This window comes from Brachionichthys hirsutus, chromosome 19 (assembly GCF_040956055.1).
Source record: "Brachionichthys hirsutus isolate HB-005 chromosome 19, CSIRO-AGI_Bhir_v1, whole genome shotgun sequence".
Classification (NCBI taxonomy): Eukaryota; Metazoa; Chordata; class Actinopteri; order Lophiiformes; family Brachionichthyidae; genus Brachionichthys; species Brachionichthys hirsutus.
The window spans coordinates 2393183-2406704 of record NC_090915.1 but is presented as its reverse complement, the minus strand read 5'-3'; the positions used below and the strand labels follow the sequence as shown (position 1 = coordinate 2406704).

Genomic DNA, 13522 nt, shown 5'->3' with positions numbered 1-13522 from the left:
GCTGACCCTGTTGTTCTGCTCTGCTTTGTGTCTTAGGTGTGTCTGATGTGACGCCAGCTGGCTGGCTCGGGGAACGCGGCTTCAGTACGATGTAGACACGCACGCACGCACGCACACACACACACACAAACCCTGAGCTCACGGAGGAGGAACTCCAGCTGCTGAAGATAAGAAGTGAAAGCGGAGAGGAAACCGTGACTCACCTGCTCGCCCGAGGGACGCCAGCCCGCCGCCAGCATGTGCCATGTCATCGTCACCTGCCGCTCCATGCTGTGGACCCTGCTGAGCATCGTGGCGGCCTTCGGAGAGCTGATCGCCTTCATGAGCACCGACTGGCTGGTGGGATACCCCCGGACGCCGGACGCCGTCTTCGGCCACCACGCCGCCGCCGCCGCCGGCGAGGCCTACAGGCCCACTTTAGGCATTTACGGTCGCTGCGTAAAACTGCCCCGCCTGCAGCGTGGAATACTGTGCGGGCCGTACGCCATACACTTTGGGGAGATCGCCAGCGGGTTCTGGCAGGCGACCTCGATCTTCCTGGCGGCGGGGATCCTGCTGCTGTGCGCCGTGGCCTTCATCTCGGTCTTCACGATGTGCTTCCAAAGCATCATGAAGAAGAGCATCTTTAATGTGTGCGGACTGCTGCAAGGGATCGCAGGTGAGACGAGCACCAGTCGCTATCGTATCCCTAAGAAACCAGTACGCCCAGTCTGGACTGGTTTTCTGACACCCCTGATGTCTTCACTGACCAGCTATGTCTGATCGTTCCTGATGATGTCATTGTACAAATATCTCAGCGTAACTCAGCCCTATTTAAATAGGTGTAGCCACATGCTAAGCTAACTCACTCCATCTGACCTTCATTGTTTCTCCCCATTCCTGCGGCGTCTGTTCATCGAGGTAAACGAAGCGTCTCAGCTGAGCGCAGTCGTTACCGGCGCGGCGACGCCCACCGCCAGACCGATGCGTTTGATTCTCCTGGAGTCTTTTGTAAATTTAAAACACACGGCGGCTTTCTTCCGCCCTCAAAACTGTCTGCCGCTCTGTCCGGCCAGTTAGAGCTCCCCCGGCGCTTGATTGGCTAAAATCGAGCACGCATGCGTATTTCTGTATGCCTGAGGGTGGGGGGGGGGGGAGTCTGGGGTCGTATCTCGGGCCACTTGGATTCTCCGTGGTGAATCATAGAAAGGGTTAAGGCCTTGAATCATTGTCACCGCGCCTCCTCTCAGAGTGCCCCGGTGATTACGGGTGTCCTCCCCCACCGTTGTTTATTTGGTGCAGGCTGAAACAGAAAAAGGTGGGTGTGTGGTGAAAGACTCGCAGCCCTATAAATCCAGCTCTGTGCCGGCTGCTGAAATCCATAACGGATGACGAATGGCTGCTGGAAAGCTAACGATAATATCTTTATGTACGGCATCTAACGACAGCTTGCAGGAGTTCGGTATGATTTTTGTCACTTGAAAATGTTGCTTGCATCAGCTGCACCGCACGGATTTCTGACGAAGCTAAAAGCTAACAAAAGTCACGTCCACATAATGTGGTGAGGCCATGAAACCATTTCAAAGGCACTAGAGATTGACTTTGGAAGCCCACTGAAGCGTTCCGCCCTTTTACCAACAACGTATTCAAGTATTTTAGCAGAGCTTATTACAAATTAAATGCTTGCTGGACATGACAAGTTTCTGTGAACTACTTTTTGTCTCCTTGAAAGGCTGTTTTGGATTCAACATCTTGTAAAAAAAAAAAAACATTTTGATTGCAGTCTGTTTTTACAGCAGATTAACGTTGAAGTTTTGGAAAATAAGGACAGAGACAGAGTTTGCAGTTACGAAGCTAGTTAGCTGGACAAGCTAACGCATTCCTCCCCAGTGTTGATGATGTAATTTTTTGAAATCAAATCCAGTTCTAGCCGGGGTCTTTTCCAAACGGGCTCAGCCATGTGGACGATCCCAAACCCAGCAGACACAAAGCTTATGGTTGCTAATGGTTGCTAAGCTGTGTTTGGGAGAAGGTTTGAGCAAACAGTTGGTTGTCAAGTTCCGAGTGTAGAAAGCAATTCTCATCAATATATCTCCTTGAGAGAGAAGCATTACGTAACCTGGAAGCTCTTTTGTTTTCCATTTATAAAAGGACGGGGTGTCACATGGCAGCCGAGGTAATGGAACCGGCGAAGTGCACCGCTGAGCCTCCTCATCTTGGCGAGGAAGAGGAAAGAGGGTCAAGAGGCGAGAGCGTTTCTTTCTTGTGTGTGTGTGTGTGTGAGAGGTCGCCGACTGATGACCCCGTTCACAGGAAGAGATGAGACCCGCATACCTGCCGTCGGACGTCCAACGCCGTCTCTGACACTAATTTCCTTTCTCCAGCGTCGACCAATCGGCACGCGCGAGGTCCGAGCTGCCTCTTTTCGAGACCTGCGAATGATATCACTCGCCGATATATCCACGTCCAGCACCGCCACGCCGACGCCGCTGATCACTATTTCCACGAGTCGTGCCGACCATCTGGTAATGAGAAAAACCGGAGCCAGACTGCAGATGTTTGGGGAAGTGATTGACCTCAGATGGGAGGATCGTCACGCCGTTGCCAGAGACGGTCACGTCATCGCGCCGGAGTAGCTCTAGAGCCCGTTCGCCTAATCTTCACATGCACTGATGTCACTTCTTGTGCTTTTTTAACTTCAGACCCTCTCTGGTGGCTTCGGCTTCTCGAAACGCTGAAGGTTAAATCCATTCCCTTTACGTAAGCGATGGCTTAAACAGACGCTCTCCTGTCGAGGGCGAGTCGGCCAAAGTGGGATTACCGCCGGAGACTCCTTTGGACTACCTGCGGGTGGATTCGCTCCACTCTTATTGAAACGGCTTCCTCGCTCGGGTTGAACTTCAGCTTGACTGAGGCTGCAAACAAACCGGGCCGTAAAACTGTCTCTGGTTCCAGCACCGAACGCCTTTATTACCCGCCATAAATATCCGCCCGAGCTTTGAATGTTTTACAGGCGTTAAAGCAGCGTGATGAAAACATCACATCTTTTACAAACGAGTAAAACAAAAGTGTTGCTACTGGCTGATGGAAAAAAAAGGGTAAAAAAGCGGGGGGGGGGGGGGTCCCGTGTTTTTTTTCTGTACAGTAGAAGCTTAGCCGCTTCACAATGAGGTGCGAAGGAACGTGGTCTGGCAGGAGGAAACACAATCATAGTCTGGCACTGGGGCGTCTCCAGGGCGGGGTCTATAGAGGTGTGTCTCCAGGGCGGGGTCTATAGAGGTGTGTCTCCAGGGCGGGGTCTATAGAGATGTGTCTCCAGGGCGGGGTCTATAGAGATGTGTCTCCAGGGCGTGGTCTATAGAGGTGTGTCTCCAGGGCGTGGTCTATAGAGGTGTGTCTCCAGGGCGGGGTCTATAGAGATGTGTCTCCAGGGCGGGGTCTATAGAGGTGTGTCTCCAGGGTGTGGTCTATAGAGATGTGTCTCCAGGGCGGGGTCTATAGAGGTGTGTTTCCAGGGTGTGGTCTATAGAGATGTGTCTCCAGGGCGGGGTCTATAGAGGTGTGTCTCCAGGGTGTGGTCTATAGAGATGTGTCTCCAGGGCGGGGTCTATAGAGGTGTGTTTCCAGGGTGTGGTCTATAGAGGTGTGTCTCCAGGGCGTGGTCTATAGAGGTGTGTCTCCAGGGCGGGGCCTATAGAGGTGTGTCTCCAGGGCGGGGTCTATAGAGGTGTGTCTTCAGGTGTTCAGCCAACTCCTCCCGTGGCCACGCCCACACTGCAAGGCATGTGACCGTGCCACAAACGACTGCGACAGCAAGAAACCCTTTTTGTATCTCTCCACTGCAGCCTTTTCATTTATTTACCTGTAATTTATGTCGTATTAAAAAAAATCACATCATAAGGAGAATAAGAGCCGCTGGAATCAGTCGATTAAATCCGAGGCTAGAACCTCCTCCGCCTGGCGCTTCAGGCGACTGAGACATTTCCTGCTGCTTCTCATCTAGACATTAATATCTTGTGGATTTGTCTTGCTGGTTGGACAAAACATTTGAAGACATCACCTCGGGCTGTCCTGCAGATCAAACGCCCCCCCCCCCCCTTTGCCCTCCCGCTGTCGACCCAGCCTCCTCTCTTGTTCCTGGAATTTAAAACGGTGGCCAGAATTCTGGGGGCAGAGTGCATGCCTCCTGTGCTCCATTACAGGGGGGGGGGGGGGGGGTCAGGGAAGGAGGGGGAACTATCGGAAATTGATTGATTGTGGGGAATCGACAGTTCGGACACATTCGCAGAGACAAGAACCAGTGCAGGGGGAATAGAAGGCTGGGGGGCGGGATGTTGGGTCGTGGGGGGGGGGGTTCCTAGGGGGGGTAGGTTTGGGAATTAAAACCATACCTTCAATTCATCACTGGAGCCGGTCTGGACGTCAAAGCAGTGCAGCAACATATGGAAAGAATTCATGACCTAGTTTTCATTTCCTTGTTTAATGTGATATTCGGCGCTTTGAGAGCGAGAGAATGAGAAAGAAAGGGAGCGGAGAGGGAAAGAGAGATTAGGAGTGAATGAGAGGAGAGCGAGAGTTTCACCTCCGGAGCAAAGCCATGAGGCCGGCCGGTGGAAAGGGGGGGGGGGACGTCTGGCTGCTTTATTATCTCTAATTGTATTATTGTAAATGTTTCCTCCTGACCAACCCGGAGGAAACGCGGGACATTAAAGGAACAGTCCGCCAAATCTAAAAAAAGTGTCTCCAGAAGCCTTGAGATCCCAAACTGGGATGTTATTTACGGCGTTCCTCTTTGAGAGGATCCGTCCAGCTCGTTTTATTCCCGTCTGCGGCTGCTGTTTTAGAGGTGGAGCCATTGATCCGTGCTGAGAGGAGCAGGAATGATTTGGGCGTGATCGCTTCCAGATCGAAATGGACGCTGGAGTTGGGTTTGCACTTCCAGATTTATTATATTGATTTGAGTCGGCGGTTCAGCTCCAGATTTCATTTGCTCCTTTTGTGACGCTCAACAACTCTGGAGATGTTTTGTGGATCCAGAATCTTCTCTTGACTCCTGGGCTCGGGTCGGGTGCTTGTCTTTTTCGCGTGGACTGTCCCTTTAAGATGCTGAAGTCCAGTCACCACGGCGGTGGAACTGGGTCAACGGTTGACAGGAAGTGACGCTGTCCCTCCAGCGAGACGCTCTTCCCGTTCTCCGCTCTGGGCCTGATAGTTCCGGTTCCGGTTCTGGCCTCTCTTTCCTGGACGTCTCGCTTTGATCGTCTTCGGTCACGCTTCACACGGACGGCAGGACACTTTTCCGTTTTCGGGAACGCAGACAGTTGCGGGTTCAACGAGCCAAATTCAACCGGAAGCTAACACCCCCTCTTCCTCTTCCTCTTCTCGCAGGCCTGTTTCTGATCCTGGGTCTGATGTTGTACCCTGCCGGCTGGGGTTCAGACAAGGTCCAGCTGTACTGCGGTCCCGACTCGGCTCCCTACCGGGCCGGGCTCTGCTCCATGGGCTGGGCCTTCTACACTGCCATGGGCGGCACCGTGCTCACCTTCGTCTGCGCCGTGTTCTCCGCTCAGGCCGAGATCGCCACCTCCAGCGACAAAGTCCAGGAGGAGATCGAGGAGGGGAAAAGCCTCATCTGCCTCCTCTGAGGGAGGAAGGAGGAGCGACAAGCCAGTAACGTTCACCTCCGGCCCTCCTTGCCTGTGAAATGGAGGCTCCTGCATCGTTTACCACTAAAAACATTTTATCGTGTGTCTGTTTGGTGTTTATGTGGGAGGAGCCTAAAGTGCCAAGTCTTTTTCTCCGTGTGTCTTTTCTACGACTTAGAGGTGCTGTTATCGTGTGAACCGCGTGGATGCCCAGCGGGGCCTCGTCTGTCACGTGTAAATAAGTGTGATTATGGATATTTTGTACATAATTCCGATCGCCAGAATGATTGGTTGCCCGATCCAGGCCGGGCCGATGATGTCACTGCATCCGTCGCCACACCGCGACCGGCGAAACCTGGATCTGCTGTTTGCCGCGTGTGAGTATTAACTCAAAGGAACCACTACTCAGTCAGAATAAACTACTCAGAAGAGCGGGCGTCCTTCAGAATGCGTTGTCATCGGAGGACTTCCAGTGTGGAGGGGACTTAATCACGTGGGCTGCACCGGGAGCCCCCCGGCGAGCACCGGGAGCCCCCCGGCGAGCACCGGTAGCTCCCCGGCGAGCACCGGGAGCCCCCCGGCGAGCACCGGGAGCCCCCCGGCGAGCACCGGGAGCCCCCCGGCGAGCACCGGGAGCCCCCCGGCGAGCACCGGGAGCCCCCCGGCGAGCACCGTGCACCGTGGTCCCCCGTTCAGGACGTCGTCCTGCACGCCAACGGACCCGATTGACGGACCGGTTCTGACGTATTGCTGTGATTGGTCGTGTCTGGTTTCAGGGAGCGTGCTGAGTCATAGATAGCGTGCTATCGATTCCCGTTTGTTTCTGCCAAACAAATAAAGAGAAGGGAAGAGAAAAGAAACGAGGTTTCGGTTTTCTTTATTTTCTTTGCTGCACGCTAAAGGCTCACCGTGAGGGAGGAAGAGGAGGAACAGGCTTCAGTTTCTCCACTCGTGCTGAACCGTGAGAGTTAATCTCGGATTCGACCGAGTACATTTACTCGAGTAACAAACTGCGATGACTTGAAACGAGTTACTTCAGAATTCCCCGGTTCATACTCCTTATTTCCAGCTCCTCCGAGGCTCAGCCGTTCCTCCTGTATAAATAAATCCTGCTCCAATTTCCAGTAATTAGCCTCACCTAATAAAGTCGCCGGTCAGGACTGGCGAACCGCAGCTACCGTTGTTGGACTTGGAAATTCCTCAAGCTGCCCTTTTCCATCCGGATCCACCTCTGCGGCGTTCCCGATCCTTAGGCCAGGTTTCCGGCCTCCATTCCCCTCTTTAACCTGAGCTTCAAAATGCGGCTCCTCCTGCCCAACCTGACTGTTTGTGCGATTTCAGAAAGACAGATCCCCCTGCAGCTGTTCCTCCTTCCACATGGGCTGCAGAGGCATCATCACCCCCCCCCCGGAACACGCCGCCTGATGACTTCCAGATTGGAGTTCATGACCAATCATGTGACGTGAAGGCAGCAGCAGAGGTTTTGCTTTGGCCCGTTATTGTCCCGTTTGTGGGACGGGCGAGGAAGACGAGGAGGTGGGTGGGGTTACACCTGCTGGAGCTTTGATGCTGATGACTCCTCATCTCCTTCACTTGTTCAGGAGACTCCTGCTCTTTTCCCGAGGCTCCAGAAATGAATGTAGACTTTAAAAAAGGTTCAATCGGCGTGCAGGTGAGTAGATAATGTACTTTAATTTCTGGGTGAACTGTCCCTTTAATCATCCCACCTGTTCAAATACGAGAAGCCACGCCCTCAACACAGTAATGCACAGGTGACTGAAGGTTGTGTGTTAGGTTGTCTATTTTTCCTAACTATGATCCTTTTATTAAATGATCGGGATGCGTCCTTCACTTCTGATTTAGAGCACAAACCTCCTCCAAGCAGCCCGTTCCCCTTCTTTGATCATTACCAAAAGGTTCTAGATTGTTATTGGTATCTTTATACATCAACCATCAAAAGAAAAAGTGAATCGGAGTCGGAAACGGAAGCGCCTTGGTGGAGGTAATTATTCTGCTTTCTGTTGCGACACCTCGGAGCGGTTTTTCTAGCTCAGTCCTGACCCCTGCTGCTTTTCAGATGCTGGTGCACTTATCAGACTGGGAGGCTTGTCCGTACGTTGTGTTTATTAATTCTAGACAGAAAGAGGAAGCACAGATGTACAGAAGGAGAATTTTATTGTGTTAATACAATAAATATACAAAACCCAAAGTACTCAACATGCGACAGGAAGTGAATCCAAAGTCATTCTTTTAAATTACAGCTAAATTTAGAACAAACATCCGACCATCGGTAAATTGTACAAAATATACAAACATTCCTTCCTGCTTTTTTTTTAAATATATATTTTCAAGTTTTTAAAGATGCTTTGAATTTTTATTTCAATTTCAGTGTTTCTACCACAGGATGACTGAAGCGCACCTTAAAGCCACGGTCCATTTACAGCACATCACACGGCTCCATGTTGCGTTGCGGTCTCACATTTATCAATAAAAAGACAAATCTAAACTGTCCCCATCAATCGGATTTTATCAGGAATAAATCTCACGTTGCGCTGTCCGTAAATGAACTTCAGGAAACGCATGCGCCGCTTCGTTAAACCACAGATTAAATCCAAAAAGGTTCCCCGGCCCACGGCCAGACGCGCAGATTAAAATGAACCAATCAAATCGTCTTAAATTACACTCGTACTCAGCAGCAAACGCACAAAGGCTTCACTGGCTTTAACATGAGACGCAACAGAAACAAAACTCCGTGCGGCTCAAGCAACGGATGGAAAACACGATGGAGCGACCGCCAACTGTCAGATTAGGACTGCGCAGCGACGTTACTGGCCAATTTAGTTGTTTTATTGCAATGTATTGATGTAGAGCACATACATTTAATACAAAAAAAAGAGGGGGGGGGGCAGTTTAACTTCATAGAGCCTTTTCATTTGAACTTCATCTTGCAAGTGAAGAGTGCATCCTGAGTAAAACTGAGGTAAGCCTCCAGAGCTGGAGGAGAGTTACACGTCCCTCTTCAGATTATCGTCTGAACATGCGGCTGGATCTCGCGCTGCCGTCTTAATCCTTCAGTGAGAAAATTATGCAATGAGAATGCATGATAAAACTCACACACACACAAAAAAAGAACTGTGTGTGAGACTCTGGTGCGTCTACACGGACGAGGAAGGCTCGTTGGTACGAACGTCCTCCCATTCGCACCGATTACAGGGCGCACACACAGAATCTAAAGAGCAGACGTAAAGTCACGACGGGTATGAAGACTCGTAGGAAAAACATTCCAACAATCGGGCCGATCGATCAAGAACAGGAGGACTAGTCGGCACTCGAATGAACTCATGTCAGCCACTATTCGAAGGGTTTGTGTGAAATACGAGCTTCACATTTTAACCACATCTTAAATTATTTTAACTATTAATCTGTCAATTATTTCAAGACAAATTGAGAAGAAGGCAAAGTAGTGAACGGGAATGCACGGCATTCATTTGACGACACACAATCACTCCACTAGGGGGCAGCGGTGTTCTGTACCGATAGGAAAAGCAGCAAAAATAAATCCAACAAGAATGAAAGGACTTCCGTCTAACCGATGACACATTTCAGAGCTTTAAGGTTCCCCCGAACATCTGAAGACGGTTTTACGAAGTGGGGCATCAGAAACCGGGACAGATCAAAGAGGCACACGTTACCGTTCGGTTCATCAAACACAAACTCACGCAGAGAAAATAAAGTCGAGCGCGTTGGTTCGGCGGGAGCCGGAGGCCGGCGTCGGCGGGGGATCTCACGGCCTGTGATGATTTGAGGACACGACATCGCAGCGCCTTCACGTTGGGACGGCTGATGGACTCTGGGGCGATCGAGGGGGGCGGAAGTTGGGACGGAGAGATGAACGAGCCAATCAGATCTGCTCCTTGAAGGCTCCTTGCGCAGCCTTGGAGGCGGCATTGGCGGCCGCCGCCTGCACCGTCTTGTTGGACATGACGCCGGTGGCGAACTCCTGCTGGGCTCTCTCGAAGCTGGCGCCGGTGGTGCGGTACATCGCGTGGACCTGCGAGGAAGAGGGGGGGGGGGGGGGGGAGGAAGAGGGAGGTCGACTTCACGACAGAAGGGACTTCAACAGCGTCCCGAACATTTGCCGTACCTTTTTAAACATGACGAGGGACATGACGGCCAGCGAGGTGAAGAGAGCAGCGATGAGGATCATGAGGATTCCCACGGGGATGCTCCGATTCAGGGCGATCAAAGCCGAGACCCACCCGCTACGGGTGAGAGAGCCGTCAAAGGGGGGGGGCAGGGAGACGTTTGGCATTGTGTGAATGGTTCCTCACCTGGTCCCCCAGCCGGTGAGCCCGATGCACTGGATCACGTAGATGCCGAACTGGCAGATGTACACGAAGAAGAACACGAAGAACCTGAACGAGCTGTCGATCCTGCGGGAGGAGGAAGAGAACCCGACCGTGATTCAGAGGCCCCGCCCCCCAGCTCTCTGCTCACCCAACCCGGGGCCGCCGCGTCTCGCACCTGAACGCGCCGTACAGCGGCCTGTACCAGCAGACGTACGAGCACGGCGTGAAGAGCAAGAGCCACAGGATGGACAAGCCAAAGTCGACTCCGCGGGACGTGTCCACGCAGAACCAGGCCAGACAGCCCAGCGTGTTGGCGAGCAGCGTGCCGGCGTGAACTGCAGGAAACACACATGAGCACAATCTGCACGGGGGGGCGCTCGGAGAAAGTGGAACAGCGGTGAGCGTTCGTTCGTTGGGAGGGCTGTCCGGGGAGGCTTAATATTTATGAATCATTATCTTCAGGTCCTGCTTCAATAAAAGGGACAGGAGTCTGTAGAAAAGCCCATTGGGGGGGGGGGGGGGGGGAGTACTCACACATCCAGAGGTAATACATGATCTTCACCGTCTTCTGAAACTCCACAGGTATGTCCACCGTGATGTCGTGGTAGAAGCACGGACCCACCGGGAGGTTCTCCGGGAGGGGGGGCCAGTTGTTTTTCCTGCCTGAAACGGCAGGTCAGGTTCACGTTGACATGGGCAGGACAGTGTTGCAGCCGTCCTGCTCGGGGACCGAAGACAACGGGGGGGGGGGGGGGCTTTAAAGGGACACAAAAATAAACTGCAGGCTGCTACAACGCCCCTCTGAATCTCAGGAAATGTTTTACGGATGAAGAAACTTCTTCTGTTTCTCAAAAGGGATGGAAGCGACCGGACGACGAAGTTTAAGGATCAAAGGAAGCCGGAAGTCTGCGATGCGTCGCCGTCTGACCTCCTGAAGCGCTGAGCGACTGCATCTCCCTCTCCCGGCGGTCCAGCTCGGTCGCCTTCCTCTCCAGCTCCTCCTGCCTCCTCAGCAGCTCCGCGGCTGCTCCCGGCTGCTCCTGCGCGCAGACACCGATGGAGGTCAGAGTATCAGGTGTCAGACTTTAGCAGCCCCGCCCACAAATGATGGACCACCAAAGAGCATGACGCTAGCGAGGCCCGGCTGGGGTCAGGGTTACCTGCGAGTAGGCCGGGGGCTCCTCTGTGGGCTTCATGATGGCAGGCTGCGTGTTGGCGGTGGCGGGGGCGGGGGCTGCCGTCTTGGGCGCCTGTGCCAGGAGAGAGCGCTGGGTTTACAGGCCAGAAATCAAATGGATAAATAAAAACAGCAACAGAAACGGCATCGGAAGCGGCTACAGCTAGAGAAACGGGAGAATGAAAAGAGAGATCACAGACGATGTAATGTTCCTGAGCACGGGGGGGGGGGGGGGGGGGGCTTCAACTGCTCACCGCTTTGTCGTCTGTGAAGGGATTGTACTCCTCCAACCCCGCAGGAGCCGCCTGTCTCACCCGACTCACCGAAGGATCCTAAGAAAACAGAAACGCTTTAAACTTTATGCTGGGGAGGCTTTCCCGATGGGAATGCAGCGGACTGGATGCGTCTTTGCGGAGGAGAGCAGCAGAACTCTCAGTCACGTGTAGAAACCCCCCATTATTCTGCCAGATGACGGCCAATCAGCCGTCTTCGTTCACAACGCAGCAGGCCTATAATTCCACGGCGTGATTCCAATCATTCTCGCAGGAAGACGGCTATAAATAGCAACGTGCACGGGTTTGAAGAGGAAACGCTTCTGGCTGCCGAGGACAAAAATAAAAAAAGGTTTGGGGGCGGGTGGGTCTTTAGTACGCTATGCTGGGTACAAAACACTACTCACGCATTTTGCTGACGTTTAAGACGAGCATTTCATAAAACTCTTGTTCACAAAGGCTAGTGAAACGAGGCACGCAGTGGCCTCTCCGGAGCGCTGCTGGCATGCATTGGATGACAGACGGCACAAACCTTTAACAGTGGTTCCTCTGAAATGCCCTCTCCCTGCATTGTCCCGCCTGTATTCTTTGTAATAAGCTTACCATCAGCTGTTGCACGACTGGCATCCACTCCGTATTCCTCTCGCTCCTCTCCCTATCTCCGTCTCTTGGATTTCTGGTGCCGTGGCGTCTCCTCGTCACCAGACCGGGCTCGTAAATATTTCAGAGTATGTCGTGTTTAAAGTTTAATGTCGCCCTATTTGCACAGCCAGCCAAGTACATGAGCTTTCACCTTGAAATCTAAACTCGCAAAAATAAAAATGGAATCCCGACCGCGCACGGTCCCACCTGTTGCCGCGCTGCGTGAAAACTAATTTCACGGTTAGGGACTGTCGTCACCTGACGAGGCAAAGACTTGGTCTTGATGTAGCAGAAAATAGAACACTGCGCTGCACAGGTCTCACTTCATCCGAGACTTCAAATGCGGCTGCTGTGTCGTACGCGAGTGCGAAGCTGCAATGCTAAAAAGGCTGGGTCAGCAGAACGGCACCCGATGCACGCTCCGATTAGAAAACACAAATCTGTATTTTGTTTTTATCATCTGAAGGATGAGATTCATTTCTCTAATCAGTGGTGAGATTTAGTAGGAAATGCGCCGGAGGGGATCCCAGCACCAAATGTCGACGCCATATGATTTCATGAAGTATTGAAGATCGCTCCGTTTGTCCTCAGGACAAATGCAAGGCAGAGCAGCAAGGGGGGGGGGGGGTCACTCTGTAGGGTCAAACCGTGGCGTCAACATCGCTCACTTCCACACAGCGAATGAACACAATGGTGAAATGGCTTTTTAAGATTCTGCAACACATTTCAGCTTCTAGCTGTGTAATGATTCACAGCAATAACCGGATGATGATGATGATAATATTTTAGGCCGCTTACAGAAAGAGATTCCTGACTTTCTTTTATTTAATCAAAAATCTCAAATGTTTTCAACGGAATTTAGACAATAAATTTAATGTTCAATCTATTCCATAAACCGGGGAATCAAACAAACCTGAAAACAGAGCCAAATGATTCGTCTATTATATTTTATTTAGATTATAGTCACAAAATGAGCATTCCCAGTGACAGATAAAGTGTCATGGAGGCAATTAAAGGTTTTATAAGACTCTATTCTGCTGCTAATGTCTTATTATTAGGGGGTGCTAAACTAGCCTGGTACATTAACATGTTATGACACAAAGTTAGATGACAGAGTCCAACTAAACATCAAAGTTACCGCCTTTAAAATGTCACCATTCCTATGAATAAACTCAAATAACTTCGGCAATCCTGTCTGACTCAAAACAACCAGCGTCCGAGAAATAATGCAAAAGCTAACGCTAATATGGCTAACACAGCTAGCTTACGTTACCTGAAAAGGGTTGCTCAGCTCCGGGTCCACGAACGGGTTGCTATCGAAACCTGACATTCTCTTCCGGGGATGACTTTCCGTTAAATGTGTCTCCCGGTTAAAGGTGACTAGTTCAGAGAAACCGATTCGCTGGTTAACGGAGGTCCGGGAGACGCTATCGACTGGCTGTCACCAGCAGGGGATAG

The 13522-nt window shown here is 51.7% G+C and overlaps 2 protein-coding genes across 2 annotated transcripts; one reads left to right on the top strand and one right to left on the bottom strand.

Moving 5' to 3' along the window:
- The first annotated feature begins 237 nt into the window (after window positions 1–237).
- On the top strand, window positions 238–5624 carry lhfpl2a (LHFPL tetraspan subfamily member 2a). The gene is made up of 2 exons (XM_068753286.1): window positions 238–658; window positions 5368–5624. The coding sequence occupies exons 1-2, from the start codon at window positions 238–240 to the stop codon at window positions 5622–5624; spliced, it is 678 nt and encodes a 225-aa protein (XP_068609387.1).
- Window positions 5625–7794: 2170 nt separating this feature from the next.
- LOC137908320 (secretory carrier-associated membrane protein 1-like) lies at window positions 7795–13497 on the bottom strand. Its single transcript, XM_068752713.1, has 9 exons — window positions 13338–13497; window positions 11405–11482; window positions 11134–11241; window positions 10902–11013; window positions 10508–10636; window positions 10149–10308; window positions 9956–10057; window positions 9769–9886; window positions 7795–9675 (listed from the first exon to the last, which is right to left on the bottom strand). The coding sequence occupies exons 1-9, from the start codon at window positions 13392–13394 to the stop codon at window positions 9526–9528; spliced, it is 1014 nt and encodes a 337-aa protein (XP_068608814.1). The 5' UTR covers window positions 13395–13497; the 3' UTR covers window positions 7795–9525.
- Between the last annotated feature and the right edge of the window lie 25 nt (window positions 13498–13522).